This window comes from Pinus tabuliformis, chromosome 1_1, assembly GCF_031772625.1.
Source record: "Pinus tabuliformis cultivar Carrire ecotype Pingquan chromosome 1_1, CPIR1, whole genome shotgun sequence".
Lineage (NCBI taxonomy): Eukaryota > Viridiplantae > Streptophyta > Pinopsida > Pinales > Pinaceae > Pinus > Pinus tabuliformis.
Genome location: NC_142297.1, coordinates 121,836,115 through 121,858,082, shown reverse-complemented (window position 1 = coordinate 121,858,082; position 21,968 = coordinate 121,836,115). Strand labels below are relative to the sequence as shown.

Here is a 21,968-nt window from a genome sequence, read left to right as displayed (position 1 = left end):
ACAATGAAGTTCAAATGCAGGAGAGAACAGAGGAAACAGAAGAAGAAACTGACATGCTCACCAGTGATGGCGGAAGCGAGGATCAAGAATGGGAAGAGGCGCTAGCCAGGGAGGGGATGAACCTACCAGTAATTGCTGAGAACTGGAAGGCCCGAGGAATAGAGAATGCACCGGAAGAAGAAATCAGGAAGGTAAACGACCTGTTCATAGCAAGGCAAAAAGCAGAATTAGAAAAGCAGAACAGGAAGCTAGGTATAGTGAAAGGCAACAGCTTCCATTCGAAAAGTCTCTTATGGAAATCATCCAGCTCGAAGCAGAAGAAAAGAAGAGGCCGTAGAACTAGTGGTGAAGTTCTACAGGAGCTAGGCATGATAATGATAAATTCAGGGAAGATGAAGGCGCTTAGCGCCTTCCAGTCCTTCCAATGAAAATCAGTTAAATATGAAGATCATCTCGTGGAATGCAAGAGGGCTTAACAGCCCGGCAAAACACAGGATCTTAAAGAGAAAAATCCAGAAATACAAACCAGAGATCATGTTTTTACAAGAAACTAAATGCAGCAGCTCTAGTATCAACAATCTTTGTAGAAAGCTTGGAAGAAATTTAGAAGTTTTAGAGATTGAGAGCCAGGGACGAGAAGGAGGCCTGGCTACTATTTGGGATACAAGAGAAATCCAGATTTTATCAGCTGAGGCGAACAAACACTTCATAGCGGTGGTTTTTCAACCCACAGGTAACTCTGGTTCCTTCCTTTGCATCAACATTTATGGTCCTCAGAAATTAGAAGATAAAATAAACTTTCTGAATTCATTAACCAAACTTATTGAGAGATATCCAAGGTCTAAATGTATATTGGGGGGTGATTTCAATATGATAACCACCCTTCTGGAAAAAAAAGGGGGTCTGAGGAAACTTAATAGGGATGCGGAAGCTTTTACAAGTTTCATTGAAACTGTCAAAATGGTAGATATATACCCCAAGAGTGGCATGTTTACCTGGAACAACAGAAGGGGGGGAGATAGGCTGATAGCTTCTCGCTTAGACAGATTTTTAATCTCAGAAAGCATTATAATGGATGGCATAACAGCAGAATCAGATATCCTTCCCAGTGGAGGGTCGGATCATTGGCCGATCTCGCTTATTGTTGAAGTTCAGGGGACTCCAAGGAACAAACCTTTCAGATTTGAAAAATTCTGGTTAGACCATCCTGACTTCCTCAAGATGGTTGAGAAATGGTGGGCTGAACCTTTGGAGGCAAGAGGATCCAAAATGTTCAATCTCCAAAAGAGGCTGAAAGCAACCAAAGAAAAGATCAAAGAATGGAACCGAACGGTTTTTGGAAATATATTCCAGGAGAAAGCCATTCTAGAGGACAAACTGGAACAGATTCACAGAGAAGGGGCAGCAGGCAACCACAGTGCCGAAGCAATGGAACAGGAAAAAGTTCTTTCTCAGCAATGGCACAGAAGATGTATTCAAGAAGAGATACTTTGGAAACAGAAATCTAGAGTCCAGTGGCTCAAAGAGGGGGAGCAAAATACGAAATTTTTTCACAGGTCGGCTCTAGACCATAGAAGTGCTAACAGGATTCTTGAGTTGAAAAACAATGCAGGGGAGATATTAAAAAATCACAATGATATATCTGCTCTACTATCGGATCACTTCAGCTCAATTGCACAGGAACCGCCCACAAATAGAGAGGAGGCCATTAAGGAAATTACAGCAGCCATTCCTAAATCCATTACCTCAGATCAAAATTGGGCCCTTTGCAGAGAAATCTCTCTGGAGGAGGTGGAGGAAGCAATCCAGAGTATGCCTAATGATAAAGCACCAGGTCCAGATGGATTCACCATCAACTTCTACAAGGCTTGCTGGAACACTGTTAAACAGGAGGTATGGGAGGTAGTTGAGGATTCCAGACGCTCAGGTACTATTCTAAAATCCCTCAACTCCACCTTTTTAGCGCTCATTCCTAAGGTTGAAGAAGCAAAGACACCTGATAAATTCAGACCTATTGCCCTTTGTAATGTTATCTATAAAATTATCTCAAAAGTCATAGCTAACAGACTAAAGTCGATTCTTCCTGGTATCATCTCGGAAGAGCAGTCGGGGTACGTTGAGGGTAGACAAATTCTAGATAACATCTTGCTAGCGCAGGAGATGATTCATTCACTTCATTCGAGAAAAGAAGCAGGTATGCTGATGCAATTAGATTTATCAAAAGCATATGACAAAGTTAGCTGGAAGTACCTTGAAGCTGTTCTGGAGGCATTCGGTTTTTGTAGAACCTGGATCAAATGGATACTTGCTCTCATCAAATCTCCAAGATACTCAATCCTTGTCAATGGTGCTCCCTCAGCTCCTTTTACTCCCTCGCGGGGAATAAGACAGGGGGATCCCCTATCCCCTTTCCTATTCGTTATCCTAATGGAGGGCCTAAGCAGAATTATAGCCAAGAAAAAAGCTGAAGGATCTATAAAAGGTCTGCAACCAATCAGATCGTTACCAGCCACAACTCATCAACAGTTCGTGGACGACACCATGTTACATGGTACCCCCACAGTGAAGGAGGCTATGGCTTACAGGGGTATCCTTGATCTCTTTAGCCGAGCCTCTGGCATGGAGATTAATTTTTCCAAATCCACAATTTTCTTTTTCAACACTCATCCGGCAATTCAAGCTCACTTATCCCAGCTTCTTGGATTCAGGATTGGGTCCCTGCCTTCGAAATATCTAGGGGCCCCCCTGACTTTGAAACCTTGGCAGAAAACTCACTGGGAGAAGGTTCTTGCCAACATGGAGAAAAAGTGCAGGCACTGGACGAACAGAGCCCTAAACCTGGCGGGTAGACTTATCCTAACCAAGGCAGTGTTGCAGGCAATTCCGCATTATTTACTTTCTATTCTTCCAGCTCCCAAGGGTATCTTGCAACAAATGAGAAACATACAGAGATCCTTCTTATGGAATGGGAATGGGGATAAGAAGAAATGGGCTTTGGTGGCTTGGAACAAGCTTTGCCAGCCAAAATCTAAGGGGGGGCTAAACTTAGTTGATCCGTCTGTGGTCAACAGAACCTGTGGAGCTAAGATATGGTGGAAATGGATCAAAGAACCCAATTTACCTTGGGCGAGGCATTGGAAGGAAAAATACATTCCAGACTGTGATACTCAGGATCTCATAAGACTACAGGAAGTCCCGGAAGGATCGTCAATATGGAACCATGCCAGAAATAACAGGAGCTTAGTACAGGAGAACAGCTTTTGGGAGATTCGCAATGGAAGGCTTGCCATGTTCTGGGAAGATGCATGGCAGCAATTCCCTAAACTGGACACCCCAGAGCTTTCTCTCCTCAAGAGAACAAGTCAAAACGAGGGTCGATACAGAGTCAATCAATATTGGACCCAAAGCAGCAGGGATCCGATATGGAGGGATTGGATCAATTTAAACCCTGGGAATACAGAGGAGAACAACGAGAGTTTTCAGCAATTCAATGAGAGAATCCTCAAAAGAAAGATTCGAAAAACTGAGGAGGATGATAAGCTAAGATGGGGTTTAAAAGGTAATGGTAATTTTTCATTAAAAGAAGCTAGGGATTTAATTGAAGAGGAAGAACAGGTAGAAGCTGTGCCATGGCATAGCAAAGTGTGGGACAGCCTATTCTGGCCGAAAATCAGGACCTTCCTCTGGCTTTTAATGCGAAACAAGACTTTAACTTGGGACAACCTATGCAAGAAAGGTTTCAGGGGACCCTCAAGATGCCCTATGTGCCTCGTCGAAGAGGAATCTATAAACCACCTGTTTAATGCTTGTGAATGGGCAAATCAGTTATGGAGTTGGATGGAAGGAATTATCAGTAGTTCTGACCGGGATAGAGAATCCATTCACAGAACCATCCTGAACTGGAGAAAAGACTTCTCCAATATTCACAGAGTCAACAGCATATGGAAGTCTATTCCAGGCTTCCTACTATGGTCAATTTGGAAGGAACGTAACCGCAGAATATTTCAAGACGAACACAGGAACATAGAATTCTCTAAAGATAACATAATAACTAACATTCAACAGCTAATTCAAACGAAATGCAAAAAGGACTGCAACGAGAAACCTTCAGCTCAAGACTTACGCATTTTGAAGTGTTTTCGTCTGGAAGCCTCCAGCAGCATCGCAGCTTCAAGACACAGAGCGCAACCATCCTCACAGAACGACAAATGGCAGAGGCCGCCGGAAGGTGGAATGAAACTAAATTTTGATGGGGCCTCGAGGGGCAATCCCGGCATGGCAGGAATTGGAGGTGCTTTACGTAACCAGCATGGAGAAATTCGGCACATATATTACAGAGCGCTTGGGGAGAGCACAAATAATGAAACGGAATTTGCAGCGCTCGAGCATGGTTTGAGAATTTTAAAATCCCTACAAATCTGCAATGTAATTGTGGAAGGGGATTCATCTTTGGTTATTTCAACAGCTAAGAGAATTCAGGGAGGAACCAAGGCAAACAAAGCCACAAAACATTGGCGGCTCGCCAAGGTGACGGAGAATATCGCAGAACTAATGGCTGGAATGAGAGGTTTAGTCTTTCATGCGGTAAGACGTAAGGCGAACGGGTTGGCGGACTACCTTGCGAATTGTGGCGTGGACAATCAGGACAGGGGGTGGGACAGCTGTTGGGAGGAAGTGGACTGCCCGAACCTGAAGACGAAATGCTTACAGCTGGCACAGCAAGATCTACACGACACCGACCGGGCTTGACCGGCGTCGGTGCCTGCATCCGGGACCGCATTCCTGATGTTTCCGGTAACAGACTGGGCTCTAATCACGGGAGCTGGATGACTAGACAGATGCGGCGGTGGTCATTATGGCAAGAGAAGGCCAAATATGGAAATTATCAATATGGTTCATGCCACGAGGGACTCCGTAGAATCCGCTTGCGAGGAAAGGACAGCTGGCTCAACCGTAACGGGAAGGCATGCAGCTACATTTATGTTAGGTCAGGAAGGAGATGTGGGTCTTGTGCGGATATCTTTCGTATTAATAACGAAAGTACCTCCACTCTGCAGCGAAAGGAAAAGAGCATAATGGGAAACTCCATGGACAACAGCTATTTAACGGAGAGCCGCAGCTCTGGTTCGTTCACCTCTGTTTATAGCACTGCGAGAGACTACTACTTTCCTGCCCGTAGAAGGATTCACAGCGACAAGTTCAGAGTGTATAGCATGGAGGCGGGGAGCTGTAGATGTTCGGCGGCCCAGCAGGAACTTCGGATTGCGCAGAACATGTATGAAACCCGAGCAGCAACCAGGAGCAAACGCAAGATCGCGGAACTGGAAGCTGCTGTGAAAGAGGAAGAAGGTCAGCGACCGGGGGGGATCATTGCGGAGGAGGTTGATTGGTTACATGACCCGGGCACTCCTTCCAAAAGAGCAACTCAGTATGTCCGAACGAAAGCGGAGAGTTGGAGAATCAAAACTCTCCTTGCGAAGGCCCTGGATTCAAAGGAGGACGGGAAGCAGCAAGCTGGGAAGGGGAATTCCACTACGGAGGAGCAGTTAGCAAATATCCATGAAATCCATGATTCGCTGGATCGAAGAATTTCTACAGTGCATGATGCTGTGGAGACCGTTAACAAGAAACTGACCCTGCTCATCAGGCTTCTTCGGCAAACTCTGAGCCCGGACCCCCTGATACAGGAGCAAAAGATGAAGGAGGCTCAGGAATTCCAGTCCATGCAAGACATGCAGGCCAGAGTGGACAAGCATGTTCTGGATGTGGGCTTAGACACGGTCAGTCGCATTGGAGGTTTTCCTCGCCCCGGCGGTTTCCCTTAGTTTCTTTATGGATGTCTTATGTCTTCTGTCATGGCCTCGGCTTTATGCTGGTTAACTATGTTTCTCTATTTCTCTGTTTCTTTCATGGCTTCGGCCTTATGCATGTTAGTAATGTCACTCTATCTCTGTCCAAGTTTTGATAGTGTCGTGGCTTCGGCCTTATGCTCGTTAGTAATGTCACTCTGTCTCTGTAAGAGAAAGCCGCCCTGCGTGGTGTGCAGCTTAGTTTTGAAAGTTCAGGGCTGGTTATCAGCATGTTTTCAATGGTAAATCTAAGGGTCGTTCTGCTACGGCAGACTTTTTTGTAACATATTTTGTTTCTATAATATACATATCTGACTTACAATATATATATATATATATATATATATATATATATATATATATATATATATATATATATATATATATATATATATATATAATTTAATAAAATGATCATTTATATTAAAAATTTATATTTAATTAGATTGATATATATTTGTTAAGAATATTTCTTATCAATAGTTTTTTTTTCCTTTTTTTGGTTAAAGTTAATTCGTATCACCTTAAAATAGAAAATTACATCATTCCATCCATCATAGATCAACACAATACAAGACAATATATTTACTTCTACCCTGGTCTTAAATCCTAGAATTGATGATGGATTTTCTTTTTTCTTTTTATTTTATATTGTGGGCGTCAATCCATTCCAAAGAGTTGTCAACAATAGATGTGGATGATACAATGACACCATTTTTTTGAGACAATTCCATTGTTGGAGGTTTTGCAATATTTGTTGTTTTCTCATCACTATCTAAGTGATCCGATTCTTGGATACATTTGTGCCCACTCATTAAGAAGCCAACATTATGGATGAGTTTCTTTTATTTTTAGTGGAAGGATGAGCCTCCTCAGTTGAGAGATGAGATGGCTCTACCTATGGATGAACTGAATCTAAAGGAGTTGGTTTGGTAGTAGGTTCCTTCCGTTGCTATATGTTATCTTGCATAGGAGCAGATGTATTCTTGGATCCTTTTGTAACCTTTGGATTTTTCCATCCATGACCCTTTTTCTTAGTATTAAGGTGGGGATGGGGCCTTTGAGAAAAGTAGTAGAAATTTTGAAGATGATGGGGTTGCTGATAATTCCTGCAGTGGATTTTCATAATAAATCCTAATAAACCTTACCCCTCTACTTGATAAGGATATTATCTGGTAGACTTTTATTGAGATCTACTTCAATACATCATATAAGGACAAATATGACCATTCCTTTTACAAGCCTTTCAATATCTATTTTGATGAAGTAACCTAGTAAGTTTCCCAAGTTAATCTCTTGACAAGTTTAACTTATATTACTTATTATTATGTTTCCTTTGAGAAATAGTTTTATATTTTATATGAATAATATATATTTTTTATTTTTAAGAATTTTATAAATAACAAAACTCAAAGCGATTATATCTTTATTAAAAGTATCTTTTTCATTGTTCAAAATTTGTAATCACGAGCGCATGAAAAACGCATGGCATTGGAAAGTTTAAACAACAAAACTGACTAAGGTTTTTTGTTGTTTTTTCCTTCCAAATTGCTTAAGAAGGGAGCAACTTTGGGACATTGTTGATTAACATTAATGGTACAAATTTGTGCAAACAGATCATATTTAATAATAATGTTTAACCAGGCCTTGGTGTTTTTATATCAACCTCACTTGAGCCTTAGGTGGTTTTGGCTGGAATTTAAAGCTAGCTTAGGAAGTTTATGATCTCCTACGTTATTGAGTTTGTGCTTATACAACAAAAGCCTAGTCATAGCTAGGCTCTTGATAGGGGAAAGACCCGCTTCCATAAGGATAATAAGATAAGGTGTATTGCCTTTATTTTTGAGGTTATATGTTATAAAACGCTTCTGGATTTGTTTAATCTTTCTCCAAGATTCTCTAGAGATGCTACAACCCCAAACCTCACATCCATATAAGATAACAGGAGTTACTAAAGTTTCAAAGAGGTACTTCTTTCTATCCCACATTACGAGGTTTGTCATTTTACAATTATTTCAAGACAAAAATAATCTTTCCACCCCCATTAATCCTTTTCTCAATGTTGTAGTTCTAGTTGAGCTTGTGATGAATATCAATTCCTAGGTACTTGTAAGAAGTCACTTCCTCCAAGTTACTATTTTCATACATAAAATTAGTGTAAGTGTCCTTCTTGGATTTGATAATCATAACTTTTGTTTCGTCAGTGTTAACAGTCATACCCATGGTAGAGTAGAAATCCTTAAGGAGTCTAAGCTGCTTATCAAGATCAGATGGGCACCTTGCGAGAAGAACAATATCATCAGCATAGAGAAGAAGGATGATGACTATCCCAGCTAATATCGTGCCAGCACAACCTGTTTCCTCTAAACAACCTTCTAGCTTGTTGATGTAAATGCCAATAGGTTAGGGGAGAGGGGGCAACCTTGTTTAACTCTGATATTACACTTAATATCTTTCAACCACCCCTCATTCTTGTTTAACTTAGCAATTACATTCTCGTGTAACCTTATAGCTGTAACTCTCAACTTGAAAGGAACCTTTAGCTCTTCTAATCTATTCCATAGGTTGTTTCTAGGAACTGTATCAAAAGCCTTTCTAAAGTCCACAAAGCAAGAAAAGAGATTGGATTTATCATTGCAGCATTCCTCCATAATTATCGTAAGCGTAACGAGGTGGTCCATTGTTGAGTGTTGCCTTCTAAAACCCGCTTGGCCTTTAGCCTGCTTACCTTTACTTTCAAGCCATATGCTCAACTTCTTTTCCAAAATAATACCATATAACTTGGCTAAGAGAGGGCTGATCATAATTGTCTGATAATTGGAGGGGTTATTTGTATCCCCACTTTTAAAAATAGGGATAATGAGGCTCTTCTTCTATGGTTTAGGGAACCCTTGCTTGACCACTTGATTGAAAATCTCGTGGATGTGGGGGATGAGGACAGGACCTCCAATTTTTAAGATTTCCACCTGGTAACCTTCAATGTCCTTAGATTTCCCATTTGCTAGGCATTTAACCCCAAAATCAATGTCTTCTAACGAGAAAACTTCTTTCGTTGTAAGCAGGGTTTCAAATTTATCCATGACATTTGGAGATTCATAAAGCTTTTTAAGATAGGAATTCCAGTTGTGTAAAGCAATTTTATTATTATCTTTAGTTTTCCTAGTTAGAATCTGCCTCCAGAATTTCTTAGGAGCTACCTTAGAGAGGTGTAAGAGATTCTCTTGTCCTTTACGAATATACCGCATTTTTTCCTTTTAGTTAAGGCTTTGTATATTTTTGTCTCGCCAATTTTAAGAGATTCACCAACAACTTCCTTAATTTCCCTCCTTGCTCTTTTACAATCTTTGTCATACCATGCACTGGTTTTGCTATTTCCTTTATTACTTGAAACTTCAATTGAGAACTTGTTAATAGAATATGAGAGGGTTGTAGTAAAATTATGATAAAGGTCTTCTATGTTGTCTATACTAGATAAAGGAAGCAAATTAGTTTTTAATTCATTTAGAAAGAGATCATTTTTATTTCTATCAAAGATTAAGTTCTTTTGGCTATAAGGATTATCTTCTATGGGATCTCTATGCATGACAAAATTGAGAGTTATAAGTAAAGGCCTATGATCAGAGTCAGGCTCGTGGTCATTTAAGATGCCAAAATTTATTATTTCATTATATAGAGGGAGATTAGAAATAACACAGTCTACCACACTGCTACCAAGCCCATGGATGTAGGTCATCTGGCTAGAATTCGACCACTTCTTTAGACCGTTGCAAATTATGTGATCCTGAGCACTACAGAGCTCGATTAGCTCTGACCTAAACAAATTCTCCTTGAGGTCTTCAGAGCTCCTTTTGTACCATCTAGCCATAGTAAGGTCTTCATCTAACCAAAGAGGATTAGGGTTGGAATGATTGCTTAGAAGAATAGCTTGGTTGCTTGAAGTTCGAGCATTAAAGTCACCCATTAAAAGGATATTACCTTCATTCCTTAGGCTAGAAATATCATTATCTAAACCATTGTAAGGACTATTTTTATCTATATTCTTTTTCTTATAGAAGTTAGAATTGATGGGGGAAAAATAACAGATTGGTACGTAGATCTTTTTATCATTAATGTCAGTGATCGATGTACAACTATATTGGTTGTAAGGGCTGTTTTATAAATTCTAGCATGGGGGAGATGTTCTTCTTAATGTAACAAGCTATACCCCCAATGCCTCTACGGGAGGATCATTTGTTCTAGGTAGACCATAGTGCAAAGCCATCTATGTTAGGAACCTTAGATTCTTCATGTTCCCAAGTTTCAACAAGTAATATAATATCAACATCATTTGAGATCCAACTTAGCTTGGGGCCTTTGTTCCATGGAAAGCCCCGACAGTTCCAAGAAAGAATCTGGAGCATGTTGAATTGCTATTTATTACTATCTTTTTTGTTTCTATCTCGAATAACGACTTTTCTATTTCTGATTATTACCCATTTTCCTTCCTTCCTAACTTCTTTTACCTTTTGAACCTCTTTTCTTAATTCTGATTGATCTTCTGGAATGAGATCTCCATTTATAAATATTTTCATTCCTTTTAGACTTGAGTTTTCTCATACTTATGGTCAGTAGAGCTCACCTTTATTCGGATTAGCCTTTCTTTATTCTCAGTTAATTTCCCCAACCTTGTTGCTTCTATGAGACACGTTGTTTCAATTTGTAATCTATTATGTAATTCTATCTAGGCTATGGCTAAAGTATCTTCATCTCCCTCCTCTTACAAATCAAAGATTATAAGGTTCAAGGCTCTTTTGTTACGCTCATGGTATAATTCTATCAATTTTTTCATTTCATATTTAATTGGTTTGATATCTAATTTACCAGCCACACTATTTAGGGTGAGACGTCTATTAACTTTTTCCTCTAGTTCTTTAATCATGTCCTTCATTTTAAGACTCTCTAAAGTATCAACATCTTCTTGCTGGGATGTTTGGTTCGTATCTTGGTTTTGTTTTTCTATAACCTGCAACCTAATCTCCATTGCCTCTATTTTATTCTCCAATAGTTCTATTTTATTTTCTATTTGTTTTTGGATCTTGTCTTCAAGAGATGTGAATTTATTTTCCAACATGGCTTTTAACTCTATTTGTGGCTTCACTTCTCTTTCTTCTCTACATTTCTCTAAAGACTCTATATATTCATAAAGGCTCTATAGAGTAACTGTGCTAGGTTTACCTTTAGTAATCTTTGGTAGCCGTAGTGAATTATTCATATTGAAAATATATGTGCAGATATGTATTAGAAAAAAGATAAAAAATGTGTGCACCTGATATTAACAAACCAGACCGCAGACAACATGTGCCCTGGATTGGATCGAACACTAGATTCAAATGTTATTATTGCATAACCATATATTATCACCTCATAATAGAGCCATGTTCCAATATTATCACAGAGATATTTATGAATTCACCCTGGTCGCAGATCCTTAGAGATCAAAAGTTCTTCCTCGCCACCAGAGATCTGCTTAGGGTTCGATTCAAAGGTAATGAGGGTTCGATTCCAGGGGCGTTCTTCCTCACCACAGATCGAATATATATCAAAGTTCTCAAACCCTGAGTGAGATTTCTCATAAATTGTGGACGACAACAGATCTTTGGAAATCTTTTTGATTTTCTGTGAATTGTTCAGCGAATGAGCTTTTATTTGTGCTTATCTGGGCAAGAGATAACGATAATTAGAACTTGATCTGCTGAGGGTTCGATTGCAAGCTAATTAGGGTTCGATTCCAGGTGTGTTTTTCCTCGCCACAGATCAAATATATATCAATGTTCTCAAACCCTCAGCGAGATTGCTCATAAATTGTGGACGGAAACAAATAGTTGGAGATCTTTCCGATTTTCTGTGAATTGTTCAACGAATGAGCTTTTATGGGTGCTTATCTTGACAAGAAAAGATGACTCGGCTTGATCAGTTTCTCCCTCATGCAATACGACTTCAACCCGGTTCTGTTTCTCTACGACCGGTCATTAACTACGGATAAAACATGGATTTTACCAGTTTCCCCCGCAAGCAATACGACTTCAACCCCGGTTCTTTTTCTCCCGCATGCAATAGATCATCATACATCATCAAAATAAACCGATATATGATGATGATGATAATGATGATGATGATGGTTAACATCCGCTGAGACCGAACTTTGGTCTAATCTCTTCAAGTACAAACTTCTTTTCTAATTTCAAATTTTCAATTGAATAAATAATTATTTGTGTAATTTTTAATTATATATATTTACGAAAGAATTAATAAATATAGACGTGTAATAAAATTAATAAAAATAAATTAAATAAGAATAAAGAATCTAATGAAAAAAACAAATTCTATGAGAAATGAACTAATAATAAGAATTAAATAGAGAGGAAATATAAATTTAAAAAATGCATTAATAAATATATAATTAATTAAAAAGAAATTAATATGAGTAAATATATTCCAAAAATATCATACGAAAGCAATTAATTAAATCAAATTATATATAGAAAAATATCTAATGAAAGGAATTAATTAAATCAAATCATATGTAGACTCAATGATGAAAAGAGAATAATGAAAAAAAGAAATAGAAATAAAACCAGGAATGGAGTATGGAATATACTAAAAAATATAATGGAAGAAAAAGGCACAACTACTAATTTAACCATTGTTAATTTTCTAGTTATTGTCTTTATTAGTCCCTGCCTGGGACTCTTAGCAATCGATCGTGCGTTGACTGCCTATTAATCTCTTGTTTGACCAAAAAATATTGCTATACATCACAATTTTAACCAAAGTTTTCATATTAAAAAATAATATAAAATTTATTATGTAATTGTTGATTGGCCAACAAAGTTGAGGGTCTTATTGCGGGCTTCGTAGGTTTCAAGACGGGTAAAAGTAAGATATCCTAAGTTTTTGGTACCTCTTCTGCGTGTCCTTGCGGCAAACTTTTCTGATATCCAAAGTTTTCAGGTGCAAAAGATATTCAACTTTTCTGCTATCCAAGGTTTTCTCGTGCAAAAGATTTTTATATTATAAATAAAAGTTTTATTTTCTAGCAGCTACTTTGAATTGATATATTTCATTTTTTTACGTCATATTTTAGTAAGTTTTTAACAATTATCTCTAATAATTTCTTTAGTCAAAATATTACTACTTTTCCATATTTCGATTAGAGCCCTAAAAGGGTAGCATCATTGTGTAATCTCTTGTATTATGTTTTTTTGGGCATAACTTTGAAGTAACCACATCAAATATGAAATGTTATAAACCATAGAAAATTTATTATTTTTTCCTTTTTCCTAATATCTTTTTTACCAACAATTTAGAATATATCACACATACATATAAATGATAGACATTCAAAGTTAATTTTGTAGATAAGAAATATTATTTTTCTTATTTTCCTTTCTGGTAATATAATGAAATAATGCAAAAACTAAATATTTTTTCATTTTTCCTAATATCTTTTTAACAACAATTTAGAATATATCACACTTACATATATATGATTGACATTCAAAGTTAATTTTGTAGATAAGAAATATTATTTTTCTTATTTTCCTTTCTGGTAACATAATGAAATAATGCAAAAACTAAAATATAGATGTTTCTTCTACTACTTTTTCATTTCGTAGTGATTTCAAAATCAAATATCATTTTTTCTGTACCATTAAACCAAAAATAATCCATTTTCATTCATCTTGACAAACATATTATTTTTGAATTCATAATCATAATTTAAAATAATATTTTTTCTTTTTTAATATGTAAACAAAAGTTTCGATGATAATCCCTTCATTTAAATATTCAATAAAATATCGCTCTTGTTTATATTTTGTAAAATATATAAAATATATGTTTTTCCATTCTATGTTTTTTCCATTTATACTTTACTCTTTTTTTCTTTTTAATCTTTTTCTTTATTTACTTTTATTTTTAATAACTATGTTTTAATTTGTAATTATCAAGATTTAACTTTGAAATTTTTATAAACTTATTGGAACCTATTACCCTTTCATTTACTATCCATTTTTATTTATTTTTCAGATATTCCCTATTTTCATACTATAAAAAAGCTTAATAAGTATGTGATTATCAATTTGATTATTTCTCATGTTTTGATGCCTACTTAAAGCGGATTTTGTAAATTCCTAGTCCAAACTAAATATAATTCACTAAATATTTTTATATCCAAACTACATATAATTCACTGACTCAAACTTGCCTTCATTTTATCCAAAGTTCATTTTATCCAAAGTGCAGTTGGGGCAAAGTTTTGTATCTGCCACATGTCTATCTGCATGCATGCAACTCTAGTGCTATCTACAAGTCAGCAAGCCAGTTTATTATCCATCCCAACCTTGGGTTGATTCTTTCTTTGGACCATCGGTTGGATTCTATCGTCCAGAACAGGCAGTCGATTATCGTGTAATCTCAGTCACCGGGGGAAATTAGCTATGGAAGGGCGCAAGTTATGGTAAGGTTTGTGACCTAGACTACAAGATTACTGTTACTGTTTTTTTGTTAATATTATGTTAATATATCAGTGATCAATTTTTTTGGTTATATGTACGAAGTTTACAATCCAGCTAAGGCAAAGCCTGCCATAGATATAAGCTGATATAAAACAATCTTCACATCTAATAAAACATATTTCTATTTTTTTTCTTCCGAAAAAAAAAAGAAGTTTTCTTATTTATTTATCCCAATTTATTATCTTTTTGACTTATAATTTAGAGATCCATTAGCAATAATGCCCGCATTTTTGTGTTTTATGTATGTGGGTTTATTCATGTGACTGAAAACGAAATGTATCGTTATTTTTTGCACAGGCATAATAAAATTCTCATTCAGGGACTCAACCAACCTGCCCCGGACTCAAAGGATTTGTGTTTCGAACAGAAATTTGGTCAATCCTTTGCCGTTCAAACCATGGCTTGTTTCTGGAAGCAGCACTGGTCGTATTGGTGAAATCCTCAGTACAACACCGTTCGACTCATTTTCACCTTTTGCTGCGCCCTAATATTTGGCTCTATTTTTTGCAGAATTGACCGGAACATGTAAACATTACTTTCTCCAATTCTAATGTGTTGTTCGATGTGGAAAAAACGATCCAATTCTTATGTGTGGTTGGATGTTGTTTGCAGGCAGAAGCAACAAGATATATTCAATGCTTTGGGATCCATGTTCGCAGCTATTATCTTTCTGGGCTTCTCTAATGCCGTCTCTGTCCAACCAGTAGTTGATGCGGAAAGGACAGTTTTCTATAGAGAAAAGGCAGCAGGGATGTCTCCCGCTCTTCCCTATGCTACTGCTCAGGTAACTATTTTTAATTTTTTTGGTTAGGGCCGTTCGTATTTTTTTGGGTGCGTGTATTGTAATTTTTGGTGTGTGTATCATTTTTGTTGATGCCCTAAGATTTTCATTCTATTCTTTATTGGTCTGAATTTTTAGCATTTTTCTGTCATGAATTTATGTGCCACACTTTTTCCTCTTTTTTTTTTTTGGGCATTTCCATGATTCGAAATCAAATAAATCCAAAAAAATTATGTGCTAAAGTTCTTCATTTCTTTCATCTTGTCATTTGCATGAAGCGCGATAAAGTCATATGCCTGCGGTAAATTTACCCAAAAATAATTATGAATTGAAGTTCTTAATTACTCAGCAATTATTTCCTTCCCACATTGTACAGAGTTTAGATTGGTATTTATCCAAAAATCAATTATTTGTTTTACATAGGTTAAAATAATGTAATCACTGGGTTTACATTGTTATTCACTTTATAATTTCTGAGTTCAATTTTTAATTATTTTTACCTATAACATTGTTGTCTTTATTTTAGATAGCAACCATTTTTCTATGCATAGTAAATAAGTTAATTTTACTCTCTTGTATAGGTGGAAGAAGCCATCAAAATTTTGTAACTTATTTTCAAGTTATTTTTATAACCCTCTTCACATTTGTTCCTTTAATGCTAAATTTTCTTTGTGTTATTTATCAAGTTCTTGTTTACTAATTATTAATTTCGTATATGCTTATTTCAGGTACCGATTTCTCTTTTGAACATAGCGTTTTCCTTTAACTTTTCCAAATTTGGCATGGCTTGATTTCAACTTATTCAACTCTTCCGCCACGTCTAAGGTACCCAAATTTTGGTTTCTCATTCTACATGGGTGTGATTTCTCTTGTTCGAAGAGGAATCTCCCGACTGTTAACCTCCAAAATGTTTGTTAATTGTTTTCTTTCACGTCTTTTGGGACATGTAGTTCCTCTGAAACATAATTATTTATAAAATGATATGAGCCTCTCATGTATTGAGTATTGTTTTCGATTATGAAGAAAACATTTAAGTTATATAATTATTTTTCTAATTACATGTTTCTTGAGGTTGGTTAGAGCTCTTCCAAATCTTGTCTCCATGTAATGATATTTTTAGATCATAAATGAAACTTTGTATAATTTTGGAAAACAATACCATTGTGTTTTCTTGTGAAAACAATGGTAAATATTGATACTTTTGTATTTTCGATCATTGTGTATCTAGGCTAGTTTATTATATTCGCAAAGTGAAGATTAAGAGTTATTACGTTAATCTAAATTTATTATATACATATTTTATTATTGTTTTGTATACATATTTACTCTTCAAAGTCGAACAAGGTTTTCCAATCCTGTATTACTAGGTGCGGTGTGTGTTGAAATAACACATATAGATAGACTTGTATACATAACCAATACCTATCTAGTTTCAACAAATACCTTCATGTTTAATTTCTCAATTAACACATTAAATGTCTACTATGTATGCGATTGTTTTCTTTAGCATAATTTCTAGTTTTCTTCCTTTAATAGTCCTCCACACGATATTTATGAATAAAAATATAACCATAAGTTTTCTACTATATAAAATTTATAAAATAAAACAAAACAATTAGCCCTTTTCTCTTTACAGTTCAAAATTCTCTAATAAAATTATAACTAACTCTTTTCCTTTTCTTTTACTATGGAAAATGAGTAAGTAAAATGTAACTAAATTATTTTCTTTCTTCTACATAGAATTTTCTAATGAAAAACATAATTATTTACTTTTTCCAAAGAAAAAAGAACAATAGGTAAGGACACTGACTTCAAAATCAGTAGTTTGGGAAAACATAGTAGTTGAGTACTTGGCTCCTCTCAACATTGATATTGCATCCAACCATTATCCCCTCAAGGATATTGCTTCTCTTTAGCATTTTCTCTCACAATGAGCCAAAAGAAATCAACACAAGATTTTTATCAATTTCCAATCTACCACTCTTTTGTGGTTAGTAACTACCTCCACCTCACCAAAAAGTGGCAGGTAGTTGCTAGATCATTAATGAGATTTTGTTTCCCACTCCCAAATACAACCTCCTATTTTTTAGGGAAACAATTAATTGGTCAATTTCATAACTTCTGGATAGACAGTTTGCTAAATTTTAATTTAAACATTTTATAAGCATATTCATTATATAAAATAATGTTTTAATTTAAATATCTTAATAAATTAATGTAATAGTTTACGGAAGTTCGATTTTTTTGTTTTTAAATTAGAAGTTTTATTCTTAACAAATATTTAGACAGTAAATTATATTACAGTAGAAATATAATATTCGTATCACAAAGCACAAAACTGAGTTTTATGTTGGATGGAATGTGATTGCCGCACCCACCAAACTCTTCATTAATCACATTTGGTCATCCAAAGGCAAAGTTAAATATGGTTTCTGCAAGGTTGCCACCTCCTCTAAGTTCCCTGCAGACCCCGGCAGGGACTACCGCCACGGCAGTGGCTCCTTGTTTAATGTATTAGACTTTTTTCAATTGAAATGATCTCAACAATTAATTTTGCATCTATTGTTTCTATTCTGTATATTAGAGTTCTTTTCAGTTTCAATGACCTCTCTAAATTTCATCATCTCTTTAGAGTCTTCACTGCAATTAAATTCATGTCATTAATTTTTCTTTTTATATTCAAAAAAAAATTTAATATAAAATATTATAATATTTAAATAAAAAATATTTTATAAAATAAAAAATCACGTTATTAATCTATACTCACAAAAAAAATATTAAAAATTTTAGATCTATCTTAACTTCAAAACAAGAGTGTAAGTATCAAATCTCTGAAGTACAAACTTCTTTTCTAAATTTCAAAGTTTCATAAATACAAAAACAAATTATTCAATAAATATAAAATATACCTTAAAGTATCAACTGTAACGTCAGATAAGTGGTCCATGATCTAGTTACAGTTGAGTGGTCCATGATCTAGTTAGAGTGTGTCTCTTGAATAGTGGAAAATATTGCAGGTCTGAAAATGACATACTCACAGTTGCAGAGCAGCATATGGTCCACATAAAGGTAACATAAATTGCTGCCCCATGTACTCTGTTAGCGACAAGAACACGAAAAATAAACATATACGGTCCAATTCAGAATTAGCAATAATTGCGTGAAATTGAGCATGGAATTTGGAAAAAATGAGCGTGTTACCGTCTACCCACCTTGTAGCCATGTGACGCTCAATGCCCCATTCAATTTTTCAGCGGTCTTTTATATTTCTCAAAAACATAATATATAATATTAAATTAGTATTTTAATGATAATAATTTGAATGGTTAGATAATCATAGTAGTTTCTTTAATATAAATTTTATCATAAAAATAAAACAATTATATGGTTAAATTACCAAAAAAATAAGAAATATGATTAATTAATATTGTTTTTATTTATATAATTTATTTTTAATATAATAATAAGTTATTTTAAATTGAAAACATGGAGAAAAAACTAGAATACATGAAAATGGAAATAATAAAAAAATGAAAAAAAAGTTAAATAAAAAACAAAAAAAATCTAAAAATAAAAAAATTAGTAATTAATGGAAATAGAAGTTACTAAAGAGCCCATAATAAAACTTCAACCAATCACATTACAAATAAATAAATTTAAATAATAATAATAAAATAACAAAAATTTATTTCCGAATCTTAAACTATGAATAAGCAGTAAAAATATTTGGTCAAAAACAAACTAATGTATGTGTCAAAGCAAAACTAGCAATAAAATTAAGATTTGTTTTATTAAATATATTTATTTAAAATGTTATAATAATTCTTCAAAATTTTAATCTATTTTTAAATTTAGAAGTAAAATTTAAATTAAAAACAATCTCATAAAAAAATATCATTAAATTCTTTTAAAAAAAATACTTAAAACAAATTTGCTTTTATTTCTCTAGCTTATAATAAACACATTTAGAATATATTCTAAATGATTAATGATTCTTATATATATAAATGATTATTTTGTTTAATAGAATGGTCATGGTATACCATTTTTCTCAAATTAATAAAATTATATTAATAATATAAAATATAATATGGGATCCAAATTAATAATATAAAACATAATATGTTATAAGTTTATAAGGTTTATAATATGATTTTAGTTATGTTTATGCGATCATGATCCCAAAAATTTATTTATTTATTTAAATATTTAAAGCCAAAAACATTGCAGCTCAATTAAGTTTTTATTTTATTTTCCCAGACACTACTCAAATATTGATTATCTGGTCACTTTTAGGGTCATTGCCAAAAAATGTCACAAGAGTAAAATTAATCTTTTTTATTGTTTTATTGACTTTAGAAAAAATTTCAACACCGTATCTCGAGATAAGATATGACATAGACTCGAAGAGATGCTAGTTCCTCTCGAGTTAAGAGTGGTCATAATTCGGCTATACGAGAATGTTGTTGCCAAGCTTAAGACTACCAAGGGTTGGTCTAAAGAAATTAAATGCAATAGTGGTGTTAACTAAGGGTGCCCCCTTTCCCCTACCATTTTCGACATTTACATCAATAAGCTAGAAGAGTATTTAGACGCTGCAGGATGGGACAACCCCAAGTTTGCTCATATAGTCATTATTTTTCTCCTTTATTCTGACGATATCATTCTTCTTGCCAGAAGCCATGATGATCTCAACAAGCAACTTAACATACTCGATGACTATTTCTCCAAGACATTAGAGAAATTTTGAGGTCTAAAATGGGTCTCCTCAGGAATATTAGAAAATAATAGTGGAAATAAAATTAGATGACATCATCAAATTTTAGAGGGAAAAAAAAACTACTTTTTCAACTCGTATTTTCAACTTATCTCCCTACAATATCACACAAAATTCGAGCATGAACATTCCTTGGATGCAAAAGTTAATTCCTCATCCAAGGAGTACCCATGTTGTATACTTTTGATGGACTTTGCTACATGACATGAAAAAATGTGATTGCAATCACACTTTTCATGTATTTCTCATTTTGTGTGTAGCAAGGTCCATCAAAAGTATGCAACATGCGTACTTCTTGGATGAGAAATTAAATTATACATCCAATAAGTGCAATTGCTTGAAATTTGAGAAAAATGATAGGGAGATAAGTTGAAAATATGAGTTGAAAAAATAGTTTTTTTTTATTTTTTATTTTTTACTTTTTTTACTCCGAAAATGGTAAATCATCCCCATGCTTGACATCATCATATTGAATCCTATTGGTTTTTATAATGTTGATTTTGGTTGTACATTTTTTTTAAGGCTCATTTTTACCTCAAAATTTCTCTAATGTGTATATGATCGTTAATACCGACAAGACTAAAGTCATGATAATTAAATCCAAAAAGATCAACCATGATAATTGCATCTGTGATTACAATTACTTAAAGAAGGTTCTTTCATATAAATGTTTAGGTATCGACATTCATCATTAGCTTAGCTGGATAACATTGAGAAAAGGATTATTAGAGGCTACAAAGCTTATTACGAGCTTGAAAACAATTGTCAGTTGGTTGATATTTGGGTTTGAAATAAAAAGAAATTCCTTTTTGGGACCCTCGTCACTCCTATTTTTTTATATGGCTATGAGGTATGAGGTTTCAACATATCTAGGAATCGTGGAAGAAGATTGAGCTGATCCGAAAGCAATTTATAACCTACAACCCCAAGATTAAGGGAAATACTCCCTATCCCATCCTTTTGATTGAAGCTAGTATCTCCCCCATTGAAAGCATGGCTATGTTTTGGTATCTGATGTGTAAGAAGAAGCTTTACATCATGGAAGCCAAGAGGTTCCCCAAAATAACTTCTAACTCTAGCCAAAACCCTCACCTTTGGCTCAAGTATTGATGGCACAAGGATGCCTTGTTTTGGCTCATCTATTGGGAGATAAAGGAGGAGATCATCTTGGAGAAGAAGGATAATATTAAAAATACTATTATATCCAAATTTAAGAAAAACAAATCCTGGGACGATATGGAGTTAAAGTGGAAAAGGAAACTAAAGTATTATGTGGAGGTGATCCTCTTCTCTTGCTAACCATAATTATCTTTTCTCCTTGACCAATGTTAAGAAAAAAATGAACATTGTGACGATTAGAACTAATTCTCATGAGCTTCGAAGTGAAACTGAATGTTTGTTTATTCCAGAAACCCTCTGCAATTAAAGAATCCATCACCTTTGCGATACTAAGAAGGTTGAAGATAAAAAAACACTTTCTCTTGGATTTCCTAGCTTTTACTCACATCTGATCTCTCCATAACATTTGTCATAATACCAACCTTCTTGACTTGTTAAATCAACAAAACCATAGTGATCTAGGAATACTTCTTTTCCTTCTTTTTTATCATAAAAATATTTTTTTTAAAGTCTTAATTAATCTCCTATCTTTAAATTGGATAAACCACATTAATCTTAATAAACGTTAAACAACATCATCATTATCATTTTTTTAAATTATATATATATATATACATATACATATACATATACATATACATATACATATACATATACATATACATATACATATACATATACATATACATATACATATACATATACATATACATATACATATACATATACATATACATATACATATACATATATATATATATATATATATATATATATATATATATATATATATTTTAAACTTTACATATTACAAAAGTTAAACCTACATTAATTATAATCAAATGGAAAATTTATTGTTTTAATGCCCCCTTGGGGGATTAATAAGA

At 34.4% G+C, this 21,968-nt stretch overlaps 1 protein-coding gene across 1 annotated transcript; it reads left to right on the top strand.

Moving 5' to 3' along the window:
- Nucleotides 1-441: 441 nt before the first annotated feature.
- LOC149211942 (uncharacterized) lies at nucleotides 442-5,825 on the top strand. Its single transcript, XM_089388521.1, has 2 exons — nucleotides 442-4,591; nucleotides 4,645-5,825. Exons 1-2 carry the CDS (start codon nucleotides 442-444, stop codon nucleotides 5,823-5,825), a joined length of 5,331 nt encoding a protein of 1,776 aa, XP_089244647.1.
- Nucleotides 5,826-21,968: the final 16,143 nt, after the last annotated feature.

Bases quoted from the DNA above. Each gene is read 5' to 3' on its own strand.
- LOC149211942 (XM_089388521.1), top strand. From the start codon at position 442: ATGAAGATCATCTCGTGGAATGCAAGAGGGCTTAACAGCCCGGCAAAA. The intron at 4,592-4,644 runs GTAAGGCGAACG...GTGGACAATCAG, and splicing joins AGTCTTTCATGCGGTAAGAC to GACAGGGGGTGGGACAGCTG.